This window comes from Giraffa tippelskirchi, chromosome 10, assembly GCF_054371585.1.
Source record: "Giraffa tippelskirchi isolate mGirTip1 chromosome 10, T2T-mGirTip1v1.2.pri, whole genome shotgun sequence".
NCBI lineage: Eukaryota > Metazoa > Chordata > Mammalia > Artiodactyla > Giraffidae > Giraffa > Giraffa tippelskirchi.
In genome coordinates this window covers 105,751,058-105,777,338 of record NC_137284.1, presented here as the reverse complement: position 1 = coordinate 105,777,338, position 26,281 = coordinate 105,751,058, and the positions used below count along the sequence as shown (strand labels likewise).

General features: G+C 40.7%; 1 protein-coding gene across 7 annotated transcripts in view; it reads right to left on the bottom strand.

Moving 5' to 3' along the window:
• The window catches only part of ELMO1 (engulfment and cell motility 1), a 583,742-nt gene that overhangs the window by 251,637 nt on the left and 305,824 nt on the right, over positions 1 to 26,281 (bottom strand). For all 7 annotated transcript variants that reach the window (XM_081534200.1, XM_081534196.1, XM_081534197.1 and 4 more), the window contains one exon: positions 12,452 to 12,560. In XM_081534200.1, coding sequence (XP_081390326.1) covers positions 12,452 to 12,560 — 109 coding nt within the window. The remainder of the gene's footprint in view (positions 1 to 12,451; positions 12,561 to 26,281) is intronic.

The following is a 26,281-nucleotide window of genomic DNA, read 5'->3' as shown; positions in this document are numbered from 1 at the left end:
ACCTAACTTTCACCTAAAACAACTGGAAAAAGAACAAAAAATCCCAAAAATTAGTAGAAGGAAATAAATCACAAAGATCCAAGCAGAAATAAATGAAAAGGAAATGAAAGAAACAATAGTAAAGATTAATAAAACTAAAAGCTGGTTCTTTGAGAAGATAAACTAAACTGACAAACCTTTAGCCAGACTCACCAAGAAAAAAGAGAGAGGAATCAAATCAACAAAATTAGAAATGAAAAAGGAGAGGTTACAACAGACAATGCAGAAAATACAAAGGATTATAAGAGACTATTATGAACAACCGTATGGCAATAAAATAGATAACCTGGAAGAAATGGACAGATTCTTAGAAAAGTTCAATCTTCCAAGAGTGAACCAGGAAGAAATAGAAATTATGAACAGCACAATTACAAGCACTGAAATTGAAGCTGTGATCAAAAATCTCCCCAAAACACAAAAGCCCAGGCCCAGATGGCTTCACAGGAGAATTCTATCAAACATTTAGAGAAGAGCTAATGCTCTCCTTCTAAAACTCTTTCAAAAAACTGCAGAGGAAGGAACACTTCCAAACTCATTCTACAAGGCCACCATCACCCTGATACCAAAACCAGACAAAGACAACACAGAAAAAGAAAACTACAGGCCAATATCACTGATGAACATAGATGCAAAAATCCTCAAAAAAATTTTAGCGCACAGAAATCAGCAACACATCAAAAAGCTAATACATGATGATCAAGTTGGGTTTATCCCAGGAATGCAAAGATTCTTCAATATATGCAAATCAATCAATGTGATACACCATATTAACAAATTGAAAGATAAAAATCATATGATAATCTCAACAGATGCATAAAAAGCATTTGACAAAATTCAGCACCCATTTATGATTAAAACTCATCAAAAAATGGGCATAGAAGGAACCTAGCTCAATTTAGTAAAGGCCATATATGACAAGCCTACAGCAACCATTATTCTCAATGGTGAAAAACTGAAAGTGTTCCCCCTAAGATCAGGAACAAGATAAGGGTGTCCAGTTTCACCACTATTATTCAACATAGTTTTGGAAGTCCTAACTATAGTGATCAGAGAAGAAAAAGAAATAAAAGAAATCCAGATCAGAAAAGAAGCAAAGATTTCACTGTTCTCAGATGACATGATACTGTACATAGAAAACCCTAAAGATAATATCGGAAAATTACTAGAGCTAATCAGTGGATTTAGCAAAGTTGCAGGATACAAAATAAATACACAGATATCACTTGCATTCCTATATACTAACAGTGAAAAATCACAAAGAAATTAAGGAATCAATCCCATTTGCCATTGCAATAAAACAATTAAATATCTAGCAAGAAACTTACCTATGGAGACAAAAAGAAATGTACACAGAAAATTATAAGACACTAAAAATGAAATCAAAGACGACATAAACAAATGGAGAGATATTCCATGTTCCTGGGTAGGAAGAATCAATACTGTGAAAATGACTATACTACCAAACCATTCAATATCATGGTAATTCAAGTCTATGCCCCAACCAGTAATGCCTAAGAAACTGAAGCTGAACAGTTCTATGAAGACCTACAAGACTTTCTAGAACTAACACCCAAAAAAGATGTCCTTTTCATTATAGGGGACTGGAATGCAAAAGTAGGAAGTCAAGAAACACCTGGCATAACAGGCAAATTTGGCCTTGGAGTACAGAATGAAGCAGGGCAAAGGCTAATAGACTTCTGCCAAGAGAACGCAGTGGTCATAGCAAACACCCTCTTCCAACAACACAAGAGAAGTCTCTACACATGGACATCACCAGATGGCTAACATCGAAATCAGATTGATTATATTCTTTGCAGCCAAAGATGGAGAAGCTCCATACAGTCAGCAAAAACAAGACTGGGAGCTGACTGTGGCTCAGATCATGAACTCCTTATTGCCAAATTCAGACTGAAATTGAAGAAAGTGGGGAAAATCACTAGACCATTTAGGTATGACCTAAATCAAATCCCTTATGACTATACAGTGGAAGACAGAAATACATTTAAAGGACTAGATCTGATAGACAGAATGCCTGATGAACTATGGACAGAGGTTCGTGGCATTGTACAGGAGACAGGAATCAAGACCATCCCCAAGAAAAACAAATGCCAAAAAGCAAAATGGCTGTCTGAGGAGGCCTTACCAATAGCTGTGAAAAGATGGGAAGCGAGAAACAAAGGAAGAAAGGAAAGATATACACATTTGAATGCAGAGTTCCAAAGAATAGCAAGGAGAGATAAGAAAGCCTTCCTCAGCGATCAATGCAAAGAAATAGAGGAAAACAATAGAATGGGAAAGACCAGAGATCTCTTCAAGAAAGTTAGAGATACCAAGGGAACATTTCATGCAAAGATGGGCTTGATAAAGGACAAAAATGGTATGGACCTAACAGAAGCAGAAGATATTAAGAAGAGGTGGCAAGAATACACAGAAGAACTGTACAAAAAAGATCTTCACGACCCAGATAATCACGATGGTGTGATCACCTACCTAGAGCCAGACATCCTGGAATGTGAAGTCAAGTGGGCCTTAGGAAGCATCACTACAAACAAAGCAAGTAGAGGTGATGGAAGTCCAGTTGAGCTGTTTCAAATCCTGAAAGATGACGCTGTGAAAGTGCTCCACTCAATATGCCAGGAAATCTGGAAAACTCAGCAGTGATCACAGGACTGGAAAAGGTCAGTTTTCATTCCAATCCCAAAGAAAGGCAATGTCAAAGAATGCTCAAACTACCACACAATAGCACTCATCTCACACGCTAGTAAAGCAATGATTAAAATTCTCCAAGCTAGGCTTCAGCAATACGTGAACCGTGAACTTCCAGATGTTCAAGCTGGTTTTAGAAAAGGCAGAGGAACCAGAGATCAAATTGCCAACATCCGCTGGATCATCGAAAAAGCAAGAGAGTTTCAGAAAAACATCTATTTCTGCTTTATTGACTATACCAAAGCCTTTGACTGTGTGGATCACAATAAACTGTGGAAAATTCTGAAAGAGATGGGCATACCAGACCACCTGACCTGCCTCTTGAGAAACCTGTATGCAGGTCAGGAAGCAACAGTTAGAACTGGACATGGAACAACAGACTGGTTCCAAATAGAAAAAGGAGTACGTCAAGGCTATATATTGTCACCCTGCTTATTTAACTTATATGCAGGGTACCTCATGAAAAACGCTGGGCTGGAGGAAGCACAAGCTGGAATCAAGATTGCTGAGAGATATATCAATAACCTCAGATATGCAGATGACACCACCCTTAAGGCAGAAAGTGAAGAAGAACTAAAGAGCCTCTTGATGAAAGTGAAAGAGGAGAGTGAAAAAGTTGGCTTAAAGCTCAATGTTCAGAAAACTAAGATCATGGCAACCAGTCCCATCACTTCATGGCAGATAGATGGGGAAACAGTGGATACAGTGGCTGACTTTATTTTTCTGGGCTCCAAAATCACTGCAGATGGTGATTGCAGCCATGACATTAAAAGACGCTTACTCCTTGGAAGGAAAGTTATGACCAACATAGACAGCATATTAAAAAGCAGAGACATTACTTTTCCAACAAAGGTCTGTCTAGTCAAGGCTATGGTTTTCCCAGTGGTCATGTATGGATGTGAGTGTTGGACAGTGAAGAAAGCTGAGCACCACAGAATTGATGCTTTTGAACTGTGGTGTTGGAGAAGACTCTTGAGAGTCCCTTGGACTGCAAGGAGATCCAACCAGTCCATCCTAAAGGAGATCAGTCCTGGGTGTTCATTGGAAGGACTGATGTTGAAGCTGAAACTCCAATACTTTGGCCACCTCATGCGAAGAGCTGACTCATTGGAAAAGACCCTGATGCTGGGAAGGATTGGGGGCAGGAGGAGAAGGGGACAACAGAGGATGAGATGGCTGGATGGCATCATCGGCTCGATGGACATGGGTTTGGGCGGGCTCAGGGAGTTGGTGATGGACAGGGAGGCCTGGCGTGCTGCAGTTCATGGGGTCGCAAAGAGTCGGACATGACTGAGCAACTGAACTGAACTGAACCAAACACAATCTACAGATTCAATGAGATCCCTATCAAATTACCAATAGCTTTTTTCGCAGAACTAGAACAAAATATTTCACAGTTCATATGGAAACACAAAAGACCCCAAATAGCCAAAGCAGTCTTGAGAAAGAAGAATGGAGCTAGAGGAATCAACCTACCTGACTTCAGATTATACTACAAAGCTACAGTCATCAGGACAGTATGGTACTGGCACAAAAACAGAAATATAGACCAATGGAACAAGACAGAAAGCCCAGAAATAAACACATGCACCTATGTGTGTTTTTGACACAAGAAGGCAAGAATATACAATCGGGCAAAGACAGCCTCTTCAATAAACGGTGCTGGGAAAACTGGACAGCTACATGTAAAAGAATGAAATTAGAACACTTCCTAACACCATACACAAATATAAACTCTAAATGGATTAAAGACCTAAATGTAAGACCAGAAACTACAAAAGTCTTAGAGGAAAACATAGGCAGAACACTCGACATAAATGAAAGCAAGATCCTCTATGACCCACCTCCCAGAGTATCAGAAATAAAAAAAACAAAAGTAAATAAGTGGGACCTGATTAAACTTAAAAGCTTTTGCATAGCAAAGGAAACTATAAGCAAGGTGAAAGACAACCCTCTAAATGGGGGAAAATAATAGCAAATGAAACAACTGACAAAGGATTAATTTCCAAAATATACAAGAAGCTCATACAACTCAATGCCGGAAAAACAAACAACCCAATCAAAAAGTGGGAAAAAGACCTAAACAGACATTTCTCCAAAGAAGACACACAGATGGCTAACAAATGCTTGAAAAGATGCTCAACATCACTCATTATTAGAGAAATGCAAATAAAAACTACAATGAGATATCACCTCACATCAGTTAGAATGGCCATCATCAAAAAGTCTACAAACAATAAATGCTGGAGAGGGTTTAGAGAAAAGGGAACATTCTTGCACTTTGGTGGGAATGTAAACTGATATAGCCACTATGGAAGATGGTATGGAGATTCCTTAAAACACTAGGGATAAAACCACCATATGACCCAGCAATCCCACTCCTAGGCATATACCCTGGGGAAACAAAAATTGAAAAGGACACATGTATCCCATTGTTCATTGCAGCACTATTTACAATAACTAGAACATGGAAGCAACCTAGATATCCACTGACAGATGAATGGATAAAGAAAGTGTGATACATATACATAATGGAATATTACTCAGCCATAAAAAGGAACACATTTGAGCCAGTTATGATGAGGTGGATGAACCTAGAACCTATCATACAGAGTGAAGTGAGTCAGAAAGAGAAAGATAAATATCATCTTCTAACGTGAACCGTGAACTTCCAGATGTTCAAGCTGGTTTTAGAAAAGGCAGAGGAACCAGAGATCAAATTGCCAACATCCGCTGGATCATCGAAAAAGCAAGAGAGTTCCAGAAAAACATCTATTTCTGCTTTATTGACTATGCCAAAGCCTTTGACTGTGTGGATCACAATAAACTGTGGAAAATTCTGAAAGAGATGGGAATACCAGACCATCTGACCTGTCTCTTGAGAAACCTGTATGCAGGTCAGGAAGCAACAGTTAGAACCAGACATGGAACAACAGACTGGTTCCAAATAGGAAAAGGAGTATGTCAAGGCTGTATATCGTCACCCTGCTTATTTAACTTATATGCAGAGTACATCATGAGAAACGCTGGGCTGGAAGAAACACAAGCTGGAATCAAGATTGCCGGGAGAAATATCAATAACCTCAGATATGCGGATGACACCACCCTTATGGCAGAAAGTGAAGAAGAACTAAAGAGCCTCTTGATGAAAGTGAAAGAGGAGAGTGAAAAAGTTGGCTTAAAGCTCAACGTTCAGAAAACTAAGATCATGGCATCTGGTCCCATCACTTCATGGCAAATAGATGGGGAAACAGTGGAAACAGTGTCAGACTTTATTTTTTTGGGCTCCAAAATCATTGCTGATGGTGATTGCAGCCATGAAATTAAAAGACACTTACTCCTTGGAAGGAAGGTTATGGCCAACCTAGATAGCATGTTTAAAAGCAGAGACATTACTTTGCCAACAAAAGTACGTCTAGTCAAGGCTATGGTTTTTCCAGTGGTGATGTATGGATGTGAGAGTTGGACGGTGAAGAAAGCTGAGCGCCGAAGAATTGATGCTTTTGAACTGTGGTGTTGGAGAAGACTCTTGAGAGTCCCTTGGACTTCAAGGAGATCCAATCAATCCATCCTAAAAGAGATCAATCCTGGGTGTTCATTGGAAGGTCTGATGTTGAAGCTGAAACTCCAGTACTTTGGCCACCTCATGCGAAGGGTTGACTCATTGGAAAAGACCCTAATGCTGGGTAGGATTGGGGGCGGGAGGAGAAGGGGACGACAGAGGATAAGATGGTTGGATGGCATAACTGACTCGATGGTCATGGGTTTGGGTAGACTCCGGGAGTTGGTGATGGACAGAGAAGCCTGGAGCGCTGCAATTCATGGGGTCACAAAGAGTCGGACACGACTGAGCGACTGAACTGAACTGAACACATATATACAGAATCTAGAAGAATGGTATTGAAGAACTTATTTACAGGGCAGCAATGGAGAAACAGACATAGAGAATAGACTTATGGACATGGGGAGTACCATATGTAAAATAGATAGCCAACGGGAATTTGCTGTATGGCTCAGGAAACTCAAACAGGGGCTCTGTATCAACCTAGAGGGGTGGGATGGGGAGGGAGATGGGAGGGAGGTTCAAAAGGGAGGGGAAATATGTATACCTATGGCTGATTCATGTTGAGGTTTGACAGAAAACAATAAAATTCTGTAAAGGACTTATCCTTCAATAAAAAATAAATTAAAAAGAAAAAAAAATCTCTTCTTGAGAGATGTCATATCCCTTCCTCAGCCTGCATGGCTCTCCATGAACAAAATAACTAAACAATGCCCCTAGGAACATTAGTATATCTTAAATGTAATCTACAAACAGTAAGATGCTTTATAATTATTTGTTTACGTGAAAGACTCTCCAGTCAGCACGTGAAGTGCTTGCGGATGGAGTATGTGTTCTAAGTCCTATTCATCAGGATAGGTTTCCCAGCTGGCTCCACGGTAAAGAATCCTTCTGCAAGCAGGAGACCCGGGTTCGATCCTTGGGTCGGAAAGATCTCCTGGAGAAGGAAATGGCTACCCACTCCAGCGTTCTTACCTGGAAAATTCCATGGACAGTGGAACCTGGCTGGACCCATGGGGTCTCAAAAGAGGTACCACTTAGTGACTAAACAACAACATAGAGGAAGTGCTCTAGCTATTGAATGAGTGAGAAATAAAAATAAATATCCTAGCTCTAACTGCAATTGGAATATAACTTATCTGTTGAATCCTTATCCAGAGGATAAGTAATTAACCTATTTGTATCAGAAATCAAATTTTCTTTTCATCCCTCAAAAGCTTATTATGCTTTGGAAAGAGTACTACAACAGCAAAAACAACAGTTATCATTGTTAGCTCCTGTTAGGAGCAAGGTTTCTTCATAAGGAATCGATTAGCCTGTATTATGCCTCCTTTCTTCTGTAAGGAAACCATTGCCTGCTTTCCCCTACTCTCATCCACCCCACATCACATTCACAAACACACCTCTCCTTTTGAAAACTTTCTCCCTCTACTTCAATCTTCTTCACCATGGGGCTGACAATTCTACAACCCAGGCCAGGGGGATCTGAGACTACCTCTAGGTCAATAGGATTCTTCTTTCTGTGATTTTTAAAATTGAAACTAGGAGAACACAAGTGCTTCAAACAAGCCCCATAAAGAAAGCTGGTATCAAACTAGTCAATTCTAAAGGAAATCAATCCTGAATATTCAGTGGAAGGACTGATGCTGAAGCTGAACCTCCAATATTTTGGCCACCTGAGGCGAAGAGCCAACTCATTAGAACAGATCCTGATGCTGGGAAAGATTGAAGGCAGGAGGAGAAGTGGATGACAGAGGATGAAGTGGTTGGATGGCATAACTGACTCAACAGACATGAGTTTGAGCAAGCTCCGGGAGACGGTGAAGGACAGGGAGGCCTTGTGTGCTGCAGTCCATGGAGGTCACAAAGAGTCAGACATGACTGAGCAACTGAACAATAACAACAGAATGCAAAGGATGAAGAAACAAAGGCCATGGTTCCAGATCTTGCTTCCAGTTGTCACTTAAATCAGAGCACTTTCCCTCCTTGGCTTAACTTGCAGTTTGTTTGTTTATGGAAAGTAAAATCCTATCACTTGAAAAAAAAGACTATCATCTTACAACTAAAGCACATTCATGATCTCATTTAACCCTCCCAACAACTATATGCAGTAGACAGTTACCTTTATTTAATGGATAAGGAACCAGAAAGCTCAGAACAGAGAAAAAGCATGCCTAAGGCATCTGATCAATAGCTGAGCTATGATTCAGATTAGGTCATTCAGATGCCAAAGTGTAAACACTTGACTTCCCTGCCTCTTTCTGAACCATTCTTTGAGCAACCTGAACACCAATGTGAATTCAGTGACCCTAGACAATAGGCAGAAAGCACACAAGTCTTCTCTTCGTTAATAAAAATAGATCTTGGTTAACTCCTGGGGGTATTACAGACTTCAATTAAATCCCTTGACAAAGTGCTCTGAGAATGTAAATAGGCATTATTTTATAGACTACACTACTAAACATTTGCATCTTACAGTGCCAATAATTGGGATGCAGAAAAATAGTGCTTTTTTAAAAGTAATCCAAAAAAACCCTGTGCATAAATATTCGGTATTAGTAATTTAATTGAACATTAATATGTTTGCTTCAGACACTAAGATATAATTGGTATTTCAGAAGTGGGTTCCCTCAAAAGACCTTAAGTTAAATCAAAAGGCAAAACATTTCTAGAAAATTGAATCTTCCTACTATTGTAGAAAAATCAGTTAGAATTTTAATTGGTACTTCTTTAGTCTCCGTACTTGCTCATAGATGTAATGTGACCATGATCTTCCCAGTCAATTATTAACACAAATTATTGATTTTGGAATGGAGAAAAGCAAACACACACAAACCAAAGGAAGATGGATTTGTGTGTGAACCTAATTTTCCTCAGAAGAAAAATAGACATCTCCTCCAACATAAGGGTATGCTTAGATTTACTTTTTCTATTAGTAACTTATTTAATATGGCAACAAACAAAAGGCAATCCATTAAAAAGCAATTTTCCTCTTACTCCAGGGTGTTTCATCATTTGCTATCTAGCACTCAATCAGAATGTAGCAACCCTTTAATATTTTATGAGTAGAAAACAACCAATTTGGGCATGTAGACTTCAGAAACGTGGGGGTCTTTCGTAGGCTTGCAAAATGTCAGAAATGGGCTCTGCAGTCAGTAGAGGGTGAACACAGGTCAACCAGAAAACTCAGACTATCGAAACATTTGAAAATTATGCTTTAGATCAGATAATGGGTGTATATATACATATATTTATGAATACATAAACACACATTTATAGCTAAGAGGAAAGAACATCAGTTTCAACTCATATACTTTCTCAAGTGGAAGACTGACTCTTGGGGACAGAGACCATATCTGGTTCACCTTTGCACCTACAGTGTTCAATATAGTTTCTGGCACATTGTAATTAATCAGTAGATTTTTATTAAACAAATGAATAGATGCATTTGTCATCTTAGATGAAAGGAAGCCTATCATGGAGGTGTCAGAAACCAGACCTGACCAGGTGCTAAGCAAGTTGCCGCAGCATGTTGGAGGCCTTCTCTGTAGCAGAAGGTTCTCACCTTCTGTAATGGTGCATAGCATCTGGAACACCTACAGGGATCCCAAAGGTATTTGCCTTCATCCTTACTTGGTTACCTCAGCCCATAGGAATGGGATTCTCTCCTGGTTCCTGGCTTGACTACCAGGTCCTCAAAAATCTGGGGAGGCTGCTCTATACCAGGCAGAGGACAGCCTCTAATCTGTACCAATTCCCTCTCTCAAAGCACAGAGCTGACAGTTACGTGAGCAGCATGCCCTGCTTAGACTCTTGTCACAAAAGTTCCTGTCCACACACCAGATGGGGCACCATTGACAGGGAGGAGAGTCCAAATCAGATACACATTAATCTTGCCCACAAATAGCCTGAAATGTGGCCATCTTGTCCAAGTTAGTTTCCCTAGGTTGAATACTGCCTGTTCCTAGGGTACTCCTCTCATACTTACCCTTGCAATTTCAGACACCAAAGTTACTTGTGATCAAGCCAAAATGAATGCAACTACTCAAACCATCACCCCAACCATTTCTGGGGAAATGTAGGAATATGAGCACATAGTGAAGTGTGCTACTCGTTACTCAAGGACACAAATGTCATAAGCAGCCAAGACAGAACCCTGCTGCCTGTTGTCCCCAACATTCTCCCTCTGCTGCTAAGTTGCTTTAGTCGTGCCCGACTCTGTGCGACCCCATAGACGGCAGCCCACCAGGCTCCCCCGTCCCTGGGATTCTCCAGGCAAGAACACTGGAGTGGGTTGCCATTTCCTTCTCCAATGCATGCAAGTGAAAAGTGAAAGTGAAGTCGCTCATTCGTGTCCGACTCTTAGCGACCCCATGGACTGCAGCCCACCAGGCTCCTCCATCCATGGAATTTTCCAGGCAAGAGTACTGGAGTGGGGTGCCATTGCCTTTTCCCTCTAGTCCACCATATTTCTGTTCTGTGCTAACTTCTAGCATAATGGACACATGTCCATTGGGCAAAGGAGAAAAGCAGAAAGCTGGGTATGACAGTCAAAGCACACAAGAGCATACCTTCTGCCATCATCAAGATGAGAGTAGATAGCCAAAGCAGGCCACTGGGGAGGACAAAAATGAAGGCAGGACAAGAAAAGGACATTGCAGGGCAGTAATCTGGACACAGGATATACCAGCCAAGCAGAGCGTGACTGTTCTCATTTCTGAAAATCTTGGATAGTCATCAGTGCCTTTTAGCAAGTGACTTTCTATACTTTTCCCCATCAAATTGTGATAAACAGGAAATAGCCATGCTTATCAGACTGAGGAATTCAGGAGGATTTTTTTGATTCAGGACTTTAATTCTTCAGTGGAATACTTAGTAAGCTACGTAGCAGACATAAATCTCTACAAGTTAGTGAAATGAAGAGTAGGAAGGATAACTCAGGTCAAGGATTGAGGTAAAAATGAAATGTTAGCATTGGTGATAGGTGAACCCAAGCAGACTACACAGATATCTCCCAGGATAGGTTGTTACTCTTTTAATGCAAAAATAACCTAATTTGGGCTCATAAGTAATGAACTTTCATGGGACTTCCACACCCACTTTGGTTTCTTTCCCCCACCCACATGGGAGGATGACAATACTCACTGAAACAGGCTCAAATTCTTAGCTTTTTTCCTTATTAAGTTCTATATTTTTAAATTTACCTTAGCAGTGATGGTAGTCAGTTTTACACTGTAAATAAAACATAACCCCCTTTCCAATTTCATCTTTAGATTCCTTCCCATCAATCATTACAGACCATTATTTTACGCTCTCAAACAGGTGACTAAATATTTATGCTTTCACAATAATACCGAACACTAGACATTCCTCTGGTATAAATAGCCTTCGCTGATGCCTATGTTATTAAGTCTACAAGAAAAGATTTATATGTGTGTCGGCTCTATAGCTGTTATAGGGAATGGAATTTAGCTGCTATAGGGAGATTCAGTGTTAACAATGATTGCAGGCCAGGTTAAATTAGATTTGCCTTAACTGGTTAAAGCCAAACTATGCCAGGGAGCAAAAGGCAAGAGAATTACCATGCTCTCTATTTCTAGGTATCCTCTCTTAAATTCTGTAACACTGTGTAAGGGAGGAAAAGAGCAATAAGCATATTTCTGACCACATTTTTCATGATCAGCTACTCATTTCCTTCAATAATTCTATCACTCATAGAGAAAGGATTCTAAGCAAGTAAAATACTGGAAGCAAGAGGATTTCATTAAAGTATGCAATTTTTCTTCATATAAGATGTTTCAAAAAGCAAAAAGAAAATGATCTACTGGTAGCTTAAAAACTGGAATTTTAAAAAAGAAACCCATAGATCTTTTTCTAAACAGAGCAATATACACTCTTACAATATTTTAAATTTGATCACAATACCTGCACATTTTTCCATTCCTGCAGATTTTAATATTTATTCCCAGAGCAGACATGCAGAAATACATACATGGGAAACCTGAGTCAAAGAATGTTCGGTCCACAGGAATGATGCCCATGCTCAGCTGTCAGCACCTTGGGAATCCCGCGTGTAGGTCAGGGTACCCCCAGAAGCTGGATCTCTGCCAAGCTTCATACCCTGTGGGAAACAAGGGTACTTACGCAGCTCGCCCACTTTCAGGATTTCACACAGCATCTTGGTCAGCTCTATACTACTGCGGCCAAAGGGACATTCATGCTTATCTTCTCGGCTACTGTTCTCAAGCACAATCTGCAAGCAGGAAAGAAAAGTGGTCAGAAAGGGAAGTCAGTTTACAGAAAACATCAAAAGTGTTGGCTGTATTGTAATAGAGAAACGGATCCACTCCAGACCACCAAACTAGGTCTCTTGGGAGGAGAACAAAATTGTACTCTAAGTAGAGTCTCTGTATATAGGGCTGAAAACTCTCTTGTTTTCCAGATCTCCTAAAACCCCTTCCAACTCTGTAAGAGGATATTTTGCTCATCAGTTTACACTTACACAGAGGTGCCCATGGAGAGTTTTTAAAAATAGTACAATAAAGACTTTTTACTTAAGTAACAAAACCACTCTTTTATTCTCCCAGTCATATCTTCCGTTTCCTGGGAATAGCAACTCTCCTTTAACGACTTCAGCTCCTACAGTTTCTTTTTTTTTTTAAATATTCTTTTCCACTAAGGTGTGTTATAGGGTATAGAATACAGTTCTCTATGTGTTGTCTCTCCATTCTATATCTAAAAGCTTGAAAGAAAGTGCAAATTGCTCAGTCATGTCCGACTCTTTGCGACCCCATGGACTGTATAGTCCATGGAATTCTCCAGGCCAGAATACTGGAGTGGGTAGCCTATCCTTTCTCCACTGGATCTTCCCAACCCAGGAATTGAACTGGGGTCTCCTGCATTACAGGCAGATTCTTTACCAACTGAGCTATCAGGGAAGCCACGTAGAAGCTTACATCCTACTAATCCTAACCTGCCACTCCATCCCTCCCCTCCAATCCCCTTCCCCTTGGCAACCACGTGATTCTGTTTCAAAGAGGTTCATTTGTTTCATATTTTAGATTCCACATAAAAGTGACAACATATGGTATTTGTCTTTCTCTTTTTGGCTTACTTCACTTAGTTTGATAATCTCTAACCGCATCCCTGTTGCTGCAAATGGTATTATTCCATTTTTTTTTTTTTAACGGTTCTGCTCCTATATTTAATCACATATTTCCCACAAGAGTTTCCATGCTCTTACAAGAGCTCACTCCTGGCATTAGTTGACCAAGCACACCTAATGGGCACGTGACACAAAATGGACCAACCAGAGTCCTTCCCTGAGACTTATCACCAAAATGGGAAAAACTGGCCCAACTATGCTGATACTACCCAAGAGGTATGAGTGTAGGAATTACTTGAAAGTGAGTCTTCAAGGAAAAAAAAGAAAAGCAAGTCAAAATGCAAGGGAAAACAGAGAGGAGAGGCAGGGGTGGCCGTGGCAGCATTTGAGTGCTGAGCAAAGCTACCTCCCAAAATTTATGGTTTATTTGCTCAACCCTCCCTCTGAAAATTATCTGTGCCATCTAACAAATTCTCTCCTTTGCTTAAGCTGGTTTGAGATATTCCTACCATAACTAAGGGAGCCATTCAGCACATGTATTAAACAAAAGTAAAACAAAAAAGGAAAAACTCTACTTCAAGAATAAAGGGCTATTAGCCAGCTGTTCTAAAGCACAAAAAATTAAAAAAAAAAAAAATAAGGTTGCCAAACTTCAAATTCATATGTTGACAAAAAGAATAATCAGCTTATTCATCTCTGAAGCACCCTATAACTTTCCCAGTGGGGTTGTCTGGAATGTCCTTAAAAGCTATAGGACCCTCAGTAGGTGTCTTCCAGAAGCGTTTACCACAATGCAGTGCATTGACTTATGTGGTTTTTCCCCAAGACTATGACCTCTGCAGTGGAAAAAAATGGTGTTTTATTCATTCAGTCAACAGTAGTAATTGAGTACCTATTGTCTACCAGAAAGATGCCTAGGCCCATAGAGTGGAGAGCAAGACCATGGCTCTGACCTATAGGAGCATCCATTCTAATCATGGGAGACAGACAAAATGAAAGAGGCAATTACAGAGAGAGTAGCACTGATATATATATACTATTATGTATAAAAGAGTTAGTGGGAAGTTGCTAAATAACACAGGGAGCCCAGACTGGTGCTCTGTGATGACCTAGAGTAGAGAAGTGTGGGGTGGGGGTGGAGGGAGGGGAGGGAGGGAAGGGATACACACACACACACACACACACACACACACGGCTGATCTGTGTTGTTTTACAGCAGAAAGCTGTAAAGCAATTTTCTATCAATTAAAAAATTAATATATTTTTTGAAAAAGAGGTAATTATAGTTTATAACAAGTGCTACCAAAAAGATTAACTGGTTGAGGTGGTAAAGAGTAACAAGAAAGACCTGGAGAGGAGAGTGTAGATAACCAGGTGATTATTAGGAATCAAGGGGTGAGATAGAGTTTGCCATGTCAAGGTCTAGGAGAAAGAATATTCCAGGCAGAGATCAAGGACAGAGATGCTGAGTTGAGTTGGGTATGTTTCAGACACATTCTCCTCACATGGCCTGGTCTAAAATGCAGAGGGGTCTGGAGCTGTGCAGGGCAGTATTTGGATTCCAGGAGCCCGAGAAGGGGAGAGAGAGCCAGAGGGCATAGAGGTTGGCTGAAACCACTGCCCCAGGGCTCAGGTGGGTGTCATTTTCAAATTCTGAGATGCTAACCAGGAGGCTTAGACAGGTGAGCAACATGGCCTGATTTGTTCTGAAAGATCTGCAAGTGTAAAGAATGGATAGTAGGGCCTAAGAAAGTGCAGTCCTTGCGGAGGGCCTACAGCATCCCTGGCAGAGATGAAGGTGGTTCAGCTCTGACTGCGAGGGTGCACTCATCACACAGTAAGTGATCAAAAAAGGCAAGGAGAATACACAAGAAATGAATACTGAAAGGTATTTAGGAAAGACAGATAACAAGAAGATTATTTGGGAGAAGTGAAGAAAAAAGGAGAAAATTAAAAGGGGAAGAAGGAAAAGTAAATGAAAGTGTTGTTTTATTTACACAGACTGGGTTCCAAATATCAAAGTAACACGAGGCAGCACAGTTTATGGAGAATGGTTTAAAAACAAAGGAGTAGGGACTTCCCTGGCAGTCCCGTGGCTAAGATTATGCCTTCCAATATAGGGGGATCAGGTTTGACCCCTGGTCGGGGAGTTAAGATCCCACATGCCTCACCAGCAAAAAAACCAAAACATAAAACAGAAGCAATATTGTAACCAATTCAATAAAGATTAAAAATAGTTCACTTCAAAAATAAATAAATTAAAAAAACCCGAAGGAGTAGAATTTCAAAACAAACATGCTCCCATTGTTTTCCTCACAAACACTATAACAATAACACACATAAATATACAAACACATAATCATATGCATTGACAATACCACACAAACAAATCAACCATTTCCATTTGAGGATGTTCCTTCCAGCATCACATGTATACCTAACCTTAACCACAACAAAAACAGTTCCACTTGCTGCATCAGGGGCAATTTTCAAAGCCTTCGTCATTGTTGCTTTATCATCCTTATGATTGTCCAAGAAGTTGAACTATCCCATTTTGTGGGACTTGTCAACTGTTTGCAGCACGTGCATGCTTGCTCAGTCACTCAGTCATGTCCGACTCTTTGCAACTCCATGGACTGTAGCCCTCCAGGCTCCTCTGTCCATGGAATATTTGCAGCGCATGCTCACATAAATAATTATGCATTGAACCTCAGTATGAATCTAGCCTTTGCTGTCCTTAAGATTCATCATAAAAATTCTTTCTTACACTCTCCTTAGCCAACATACATTCTGAGTTAGCGGCTTTTTTCTCTCGGAAAGCTCATCATAAACTCCAACTAAATCCCTTTTACTGCCAAGCAGAAAGGATCAGCACTGGAGTCCTTGAACGGCTCTGTCCCTGTTCATGGTCTTTTCTGGAAATTTGCCTGAATGTGAACAGTCTCATTCAACTGAGCCTGAATCACCTTCTTCCTTTTAGGTGACTCTTTTCTGATTCTAACCAGAAATTCCAGTTCAGAAAAGCAGAAGGGAAGAACAACTATATTCCCATCCATCAGTGAATTTTCATTTCTCTTTGAAAATATATGTATCTGAGACAGTCCCATCAAGCAGCAAATCCGAATCTCTGGATGATGGGGAAATGAAGGGAGGAAACATAGCAGAAGACAGAACAGAAAGAAAAGACAGGAGACACGTAGCTTTCAGCCAGCCTGTAGCTCCCACTGAGGACATTCCCTGGCATTTCACATTAACATTCTATCAACATTTCATGAGCACATCAATATTTAATGAAGATGTGATCTGAATACAGTGCACGTGGAATTACTGCAGCCAATAAATGTTCCGAAAACATTTCCAAGGCACTGTTTATTAACAGGCACTAAATTAAGGAGTAATTTAAGTAACCAATATGTAAATCAGCTTGGAAAAGCCCTGCTCTTCACTTTTTAATGTATCATCCCTCTTATCATATTTACCCACCTGAAGAAAAATAAACTCTCTTTCTAGACTGTTTTTTTAGACAAGACTGACACAAATCATTCAAGTTAGTTACCTGCATGGGCTTTAAGGTTAACACTGTCACAAAAATATTCAGAAAAGACTAAATTATGACTGTTACTAATAAGATATTACTATAGTGAGAGATCATTCTTAGACTAGACAGTAGTTTTTTAACTTAATATGCTAATATATCTGCTTTCAATTTCAACATTCTGGTATTATCCTTGTTTACCTGACATACTTGGGCTTCTATCTGGAAATATCAAAGCATGTTTTTCATCTTTATTTTTTTCCCTCACTTTTTGGTTTTAAGAGCAAACAAACTGTAACAGAAACCTTGATGGATGGAATATGTATTTAAACCTGCTACTATCACTTACCTTAGAATATTTCATACAGCAAAAGAAGTTGTAACTGTCTGCATATTTTATAAAACACTGGATATTTATGCAATATTAAGTATAAAACATTTGATCAAATACTTCAAGTTTACAGAGTATATTTACATATTTTCTATCCACTGACCCCAACAAGTCTATAAGATCAATGAGGCAGGTACTATTATTATTCTCTTAGGAAAGCTGAAACAACAGGAAGAGGTGACCTGCTTAGATCATACCTAGGTCACTCCTGGAATTCAATTTTTAAGGTCTTCAATTTCCAAATCTCTTTCTGCCCCATTATAGCTTACAAATTGCCTTCACATACACTTTGCCATGAAACTCAATGGATTTCATGTCTCAAGAGGCTAAGGGAACTTTGATCAATTTCCTCTATCGCATTGAAGTGGGTCTATAAATCCCAACCCCTCCTAGACAAAGGTATAAGGTTCTCTCTTGGCTCATTTATTCCCTGAGGGTCAGTAACAATTACTCGGCTGAATGACTTTGTGCAGAGTGTCCCTACAGGCTTTGTTTTCATGCATTTTGAGTTCTTCTTCTGCATTGGTGCAGAAGACAAATCTCTCTGGCTTGGGAGTGACTATTAAGAGCTGAGAACAAGGTCAGCCACACTCGAGCAACTGCCCTTCTCTGGCTCCTGGGACCACCCTTACCCTTTAACCTCAGCGTCACACTGCTGACATTTACATTGTCCCTGGCACACTTTCCTCCACCTTTTGCTGAGTGAGCCTCATCTAGGGTGAGTCCGGTTCATTCTGCTTTCCCTATAGCCAGCCCTGGAGCAAGCCTCAGGGACTTCCTCCATCTTCTCTCATCTGTGGAGACTTCTTGTTCAGGCCACTTCGACTCTGAGTGTCACAGGAAGCCTCCAGGTCTCCTCACAGGCCACCAAGGACAGTGTATGAACCTACTTACACCAGAAATACAAGATAGAAGGCCCCAGGTGCTTGTATTCAAGCAGGCATCTTCCACGGGGTTATATAAGTTATACATGAGGTTACACAAGAACAGAATGAGCAAGGACCCCAAAAAGCAAGTCACAGTCTGATAGTTTTGGCAATAAAGTCCCAAGACTAAACAGTTACAGTGACCATAGGAACCTGTCCTCGGAGTCTTGTCAACCCCACAAGCTCTGCAAAAACTTGTCTCCTCACCCACCAGAGAAAATGCCAATCTTCTCCCATGTTAAACCAATAAATAAAAAATAAAGACCTTTATTGTTTCAATAAGTCCCCTCCCCACCCCCAACACAAGGGTACTCCTACATTAGTAACAGAATCATGGAACACCCCAGAATGAAGTGTTAGCCCTTAGATCTCATCATCGACACCCAGATATTTTCTGAATCGATGTGTCAGGCCACCTTGGGGGGTCTTACATCCACAGACATTTGGGAGACAAGAGCGAGCCACCTCCTACGTTCCCCTTGGTGCCAAAGATGATGGTGATTGGTACCAGGAAGCCAGACGAAAAGCTTTAGAAAGAGCACAGAGCTACCTCAAACGGGCTGCACAAGACCTTAATCATGATCATGAATTTTGAGCAAGTCCCTAAAAATCAAACAGACATGCCAAATCCCTAATATGATTTTAAGTGTGCAGAGAAAAAAGTAATATTACAACTATACAAAGTATGCCAAGCAGGAAAATAAACCAGAGCAAATCAGAATCCCAGGCGGTCAGTCTACCCAATCCACCGCCACTTCTTCACAGATGAGCATAGTGAGCCCCAAAGTAAATAGCGTTAAAGGCACAGACAGGATGAGAGACAAAGAGAAACAGAACCTAATATTTATCAAGAACTTTTATTTCCCAGCCTTTGTTCTAAATGATTTCACTGATTATCTCATTTAAGGTACATGTACTACTGTGAGACAGCAATACCGCACTGTCCCACTTTACAGATGGAGAAACTGAAGCAAAAAGATGTGGTATACTTTGCCCAAGGTTCATGTAACACAGAAATAAGCAGACCCAGCTCAGGAACTTAGGGGGTCTAACAATAAAGCACACATTCCTGGTTACTGATTCCTACTGAAACACATGATACAAACTCTTACTGAAAAAGGAGAGGGTGAGATAATCATAATAAAGCTTTGATCAGGAAACTCCTTACTGCTGCTGCGGCTGCTAAGTTGCTTCAGTTGTGTTCAACTCTGTGCGACCCCATAGATGGCAGCCCACCAGGCTCTGCCGTCCCTGGGATTCTCCAGGCAAGAACACTGGAGTGGGTTGCCATTTCCTTCACCAATGCATGAAAGTGAAAAGTGAAAGTGAAGTTGCTCAGACGTGTCTGACTCTTCGTGACCCCATGGACTGCAGCCTACCAGGCTCCTCTGTCCATGGGATTTTCCAGGCAAGAGTACTGGAGTGGGGTGCCATTGCCTTCTCCAGGAAAGTCCTTAACAAGGTAACAAATGATTAGAAAATGTGCCTCTAGACAGATATGGTTTTCCTGGATCTACTTATAACAGATTTGGTGACTTGATAATGACTTTCTTAATCTCAGTTTTCTCCCACAAAAACAGAAATAGAAATACTCACCCACAAAGGCCTATAAAGATTAAATGAAAACAGAAAATGGAGGTAAAGATCTCAGTGCCTGAGACATCTCAAATACTCAATGAGGGAGACGACTGATCTACTATTACTAGAGTAATTACGTGAGCTCTTGTCTTACTGAAATGTTCTTATAACTCTAGGGTAAAGATGTTGAAAAAAAAATCAACAATAAAAAGCCAGTCACAACTGGTATGAAAATTATTAATCTTACTCTTTGGGAAAGTAAGGACTTGGGTGGAATTAATATCTCAGACTTAGATAGGTTTCCTGAAGTTCTTTCAGCATCTTTTTTACAACGGTAGTTCTCAAACTTGAGTGGGCATCAGAATTATTCGGGGGCTTATTAAACACAGACAGCTGGGTTGCTTCCCCAGAGTTTGACTTAGCAGGTATGGGATGGAATGTAACAAAATATAAAAGCAAGTGAACTGAACTCTAAATTCCTTAGAGGCACTGGGGGGATTGAGGGAGGAAGTGTTAGCAAAGCATTTTAGGGTTCCTTTAAAAATTATTTTTAGCAGCATAGTCTTTAAGAAAGGGAAAAAAACTTCTTCCCTGAACCTTAGTTGGCCCTGTAGAGAGAGATCACTGTCCATAGTATGCCCAGGGCTGAAAAGCCAGACATATAGGCCTTCCACACAGTCAAAGAAACCTGTATGCAGGTCAGGAAGCAACAGTTAGAACCAGACATGGAACAACAGACTGGTTCCAAATAGGAAAAGGAGTACGTCAAGGCTGTATATTGTCACCCTGCTTATTTAACTTATATGCAGAGTACATCATGAGAAATGCTGGGCTGGAAGAAACACAAGCTGGAATCAAGATTGCCAGGAGAAATATCAATAACCTCAGATATGCGGATGAAACCACCCTTATGGCAGAAAGTGAAGAAGAACTAAAGAGCCTCTTGACGAAAGTGAAAGAGGAGAGTGAAAAAGTTGGCTTAAAGCTCAACGTTCAGAAAACTAAGATCATGGCATCTGGTCCCATCTCTTCATGGGAAATAGATGGGGAAACAATGGAAACAGTGTCAGACTTTATTTTTTTGGGCTCCAAAATCACTGCTGATGGTGATTGCAGCCATGAAATTAAAAGACGCTTACTCCTTGGAAGGAAGGTTATGGCCAACCTAGGTAGCATATTTAAAAGCAGAGACATTACTTTGCCAACAAAAGTACGTCTAGTCAAGGCTATGGTTTTTCCAGTGGTCATGTATGGATGTGAGAGTTGGACGGTGAAGAAAGCTGAGCACCGCAGAATTGATGCTTTTGAACTGTGGTGTTGGAGAAGACTTTTGAGAGTCCCTTGGACTGCAAGGAGATCCAATCAATGCATCCTAAAGGAGATCAGTGCTGGGTGTTCATTGGAAGGACTGATGTTGAAGCTGAAACTCCAATACTTTGGCCACCTCATGCGAAGAGTTGACTCATTGGAAAAGACCTTAATGCTGGGAAGGATTGGGGGCAGGAGGAGAAGGGGACGACAGAGGATGAGATGGTTGGATGGCATCGCTGACTCGATGGACATGGGTCTGGGTAAACTCCGGGAGTTGGTGATGGACAGGGAGGCCTGGCGTGCTGCAATTCATGGGGTCGCAAAGAGTCGGACACGACTAAGCGACTGAACTGAACTGAACTGAACTGAACTAGGCCTTCCGAAGGGCCAATGATACCAAGCAATTCAAATGGAGCAACCAGATAAGAGTGGGCGTAACAGATCACCAAGGAAAAGACCATCTGGAAAAGAGTTTGCAAAAACTTAAGGAGCAGTTTCCAAGAGCAAAAGAACAATCCATCTCAGAAAAAGGAGAACAAGCATGTACAAAGGGTCAGACTGTTGAAAAACCAAAGTGGAAAGCACACACAGAGAACTGAGATAAATAACAATCTGGACAAATGAGAAGAATGGTATAAAACCCAGCTAATGAGGTGAAATTCTTCCAGAATAAAATTAGGCAATTGCACACACAGAGGCATAATAAAGGCCATAAATATAAAATGACAAGGAATTGACTGGGTAATGGTGTAGTAATTAAAGCCTGGAGGTTCATAATAGACCTCAAATGGAACATTAATCAACCAAAAAGAAATGCTGCCTGCACTTTGATATAGTGCAACAAAAATAGGATGTGTGAAACATAGCAAGCAATCACATCCACACGCTGTTGAAAAGTCCTCCCTTTAAACATGAAGTCAGGGAGCACCAAGAGGGGAAAGGATTAAATAACAGCAGAGATGACTTATGTTTGCACCTGTGCCTGCACAATGATGCCACTGTCACTGGGGGAAGTCGAGGCAACAACTCTGTTGACTCGTCCTGGGGTCAGAGGATAGCAGGAGAAATTCCCTAGCTGATGCCTGCATCGAAGAAACCAGGTTGGAAGACCTTCTCCTAGGCCAGTACATGTGTTCTTGGGCCCAAGGATGGTAAAGGTGTGAAGGCACATATAGTGACCCATAGACGCTTGGAGAGGCAACATCTGGTTTATTTAAAGCAGTGGTTCTCTAACTGAAGCAGGCATTAGAATCATCTGGAAGCTTATTAAAAATCAGATTGCTGGGCCCCACCCTCAGAGTTATGATTCAGCTCTTCTGGGGCAAACCCAAGAATCTACATTTTCTAACAAGTTCCCAGGCAATGTGGATGCTGCTAATTTGGGACCACATTTTGTGAACCACTGTTTTTAAAGTTATACCACGTCTCTCCTTCCAGTTTCCATCATTAGCAAACCTCCTATTTTTAAGGATGTGAAAAGCAATGAGAGTAGAAAGAAGAAGAAATTCAACAATCTCAGTTTTTTTGGGTTTTTTTTTCTGTGACTAGTAAAAACTATTATTAATAAGAGTTAAATAAAACTCATAGAAAGAGAATGCAGTTGGTAGTGGCCAGGGGCTGGGGGGAAAGGAGAATGGGGAACAACTACTTAATGGATATATGGTTTCCTTTCAGGTAAGGGTAATTTATGTCTTAAAATCAGACAGAGGTGATGTTTCCATAACATAGTGAATATACCAAATATCACTTAAAAGTTCACTCTGTTAACTTTATGTTATGTGAATTTTGCCTCAGTGGGGGAGAAAAAAAGAGTGAATATATATGGACTAATTACCATGTGCAAACTGTTAAGCGTTTTAACTCCTTTAGTCTTCATAAGCCATCAAAGCACAACATGTTACACATAAGGAAACCATACCTCTGACATTGAGTAACAGTTAAAATGTGATATGCCAGCAAGGTATGATTTCTACACTGCAGTTTGAACAGTTTCTTGGGTGACATGCAATGTGTCTGTCTCCAAACCGGGGCTTAGGACTGACCAGATATGGGCACTAGAGGAGATAGTTCCACAATGGCTCAGGATGACAGTCCTACAGGAAACCCAAGGACAGCCACACCCAAGGGAGTGAAACATGAAGGCCTTACAAAGTCCCTCAGTATACACTGAGAATAAGGGCTCCGCTGCATATGGTGTAAATGCAAATCACATAGCTTTCCTTGCATTTATTTGTGAAAGCTCACATTTTTAATTATATTGCAGATAAACAGAGGACGGCTCAAACTTTCAAGCACTCACTGCTCACCTGAAGATCTTGTTAAAATACAGATTCTGATCCAGCAGTCTGGGGTAAGCCTGAGGTCCTGCATTGCTAACCAGTTCCCAGAAGATGCTGATGATGCTGGTCCGAAGATCACATTTTGAAAAGAAAAGTACTTCCCCAAATGTATCATCTGAATTCGAGCCCCACTCTCCTTCACATCCTTTGATTGACTGATTGATCCAACAAGCATTTCTTTAAGCATTGATTAAGTGTAAGTAAGTAATTGTTAGTCACTCAGTCATGCCCGACTCTTTGCAACCCCATGAACTACGGCCCACCAGGCTCCTCTATCCATGAGATTTTCCAGGCAAGGATACTGTAGTGGATTGCCATTTCCTTCTCCAGGGGATCTTCCCAACCCAGGGATCAAACCCAGGTCTCCTGCACTGCAGGCAGATTCTTTACCTACTGAGCTACAAGGGAAGCCCTAAGCATTATTGCTAAGTAACTTGCTAGATGCTAAAAATACACATATGAATAAAATGCCCTCTTTAGGGACTTGTAATCTGTTTGGAAGACACAAAGGGATGGCATTTGTAGGGCAGATACTCATTTGCTATGTGCCTCTTTTGTGTTCTTCTATATTGTTTGCATTTTTTACACAGAAATAGGACTTTCTAGGATGAAGGTGTATATGAGATGCAGTGGGCAGGCAGGCTTAGCTTCATCAAGAGGATGAAACTTGAAGGAGAAGTAACTGATTCCAGACTCTATTCTGAGGCATCTCTTTAACATTCCAAACCAGAGGTGAGCTACAGAATGTAATAAAGATTAATTACAACTGGGAAATGGATGCCAGATGAAGGCAGAGAAGCCCCTCTGTATCTTGGGCAATATTAGCAATAAATCACACGATCACAAGGCAGAATTTTGACTCACTCAGCGTTGCATTACTGAATACAAATGCCTCCTGTCTCCTTCAATGGAATACAAAGACACCAAGATGTTTGGCATTGTCTGACAGTCACTTTTAGATGAAAAATTAGGCCTGACATTTCTCAAGCCTGATTTTTACTGAGAAATTGTCACCACTGTCTTAACAGTTATTGCAGTCTTAAAGCTATGTTACACTCCACATATATTTGTCTGAAATGTATTTGGATATAACTTGCTTTACTAAACAAACACATTTCAGGAGAGCTAGTGATGAAATAGATCACACCTGTTTTCTCACTTAGGTTACAGATTTATAAATTCACTCTGTTTTGGAAGTATGGACATGAGGGGATGGAAAGGTGAGGAAGAGAGAACTATTTTCCATCATCATCTTCTGGACAATAATAAATTGGCCTTTGCAGAAGCATTTTCAAACAGAAAAAAGTGTAAATTTTCCAATTATATACATATTAAGTTAGCTACAATAGGAAAATTATTTATTGAAACCTAATTAAATTAGGTCATACATTGTTTTACTTCAAGTTAAAGGCATGCGAAAAGAGAATCTATCTTCTATTAAATCTAGCTTTATAGATGGAATTCATCTCATTATATCTGATTCTATATAAGCATCCCAAATTTTGGCTACTTCTGCCAAATGAGAGATCTCTGCTATGAGACAGCCCTCCTATAGAAGTAGGTCCAGATGTGGGTTCCCAGCAGTCCAGAACTGCTTCCCCTGACACCTCCCCACCGCCCCCTCTCCTCCTGTGCCTGTCTAAATTGTCTTTCTCCTTTGGACCAAAGCCAGTGCCACTTTCTCCATAAAATCTTATGCAATTCCTTTGTCTAAAACCTCACATCCCTTTATCTGTGAGAAATTTACCTTCTTTCTCACCGCACTTCTCACTTTCTGCTCCAAATGTGGCTCAGTGGGTGAAGAATCCACCTCCACTGCATAAGACTTGGGTTCGATTCCTGGATTGGGAAGATCCCCTGGAGAAGGGAATGGCAACCCACTCCAGTATTCTGGCCTGGAGAATTCCATGGGCAGAGGAGCCTGGCGGGCTACAGTCCATGGGGTCGCTAAGAGCCGGACATGACTGAGCGACTTTCACTTTCACTTTTCATATATGCCTTATTTCCCCTAATGGGGCTGAGCCTTTAAGGTCAGAAACCACATGTTAGTCACCTGTGGATCTCCCACACTGCAGCAGAATCATACATACGCTAGTGCTCATTAATGAACAATTATGAAACAAGTGAATGAATAGTACAGGGTACAACTCCAGCCGGGCCCACTGAGGGTCCATCACCATCCTTTATGGTGACCACTAGCTTGTGAGAATTGAACATGAGAGTTTCCATAACCTATTATTTCTGTACATTCACATGCATCCTGAGTTCTAATCATCTTCTTATCTCCTGTCACCCACATTCCCCATCCTATTTAAGAAGCAACAACTTCTGTATGCTCCTAGCAACCTTGGACCTCACTCCTTTCTTTATCATGGGGGTACTCAGGACCCAGAAGCTACTTGCCATCCAGCCATGCAGCTAGGAATCCAAGCTGAGGAGGAAACTTCATTTAGAAACTCTCTGAGTCTACTGCTTGTGCACGGACAACATGGCCACATGAAGGACAAACTCAGAAGGGAATTCTGTCTGGACCAAAGCCCACATTTCAAAGGTCTGCTCAGGGAAACTGTGTACCCACCTTCTTTGTGCATTGTAAAAACAAACATTTACAGAGCGTTGGAATGTGTGAAAAATGTCCTTAGTTGCATGTTTATGGAAAACACTTGGCAAGTATTTGCTATAAATGCTTCCTGTAAATGCTGAGAATGAAAACCAGCAGGAAAAAAAATGTCTGTGATGTGTCTGGGAACCAGCTTCCAGAGCAAAGGAATATGCTCTCCACATACCCA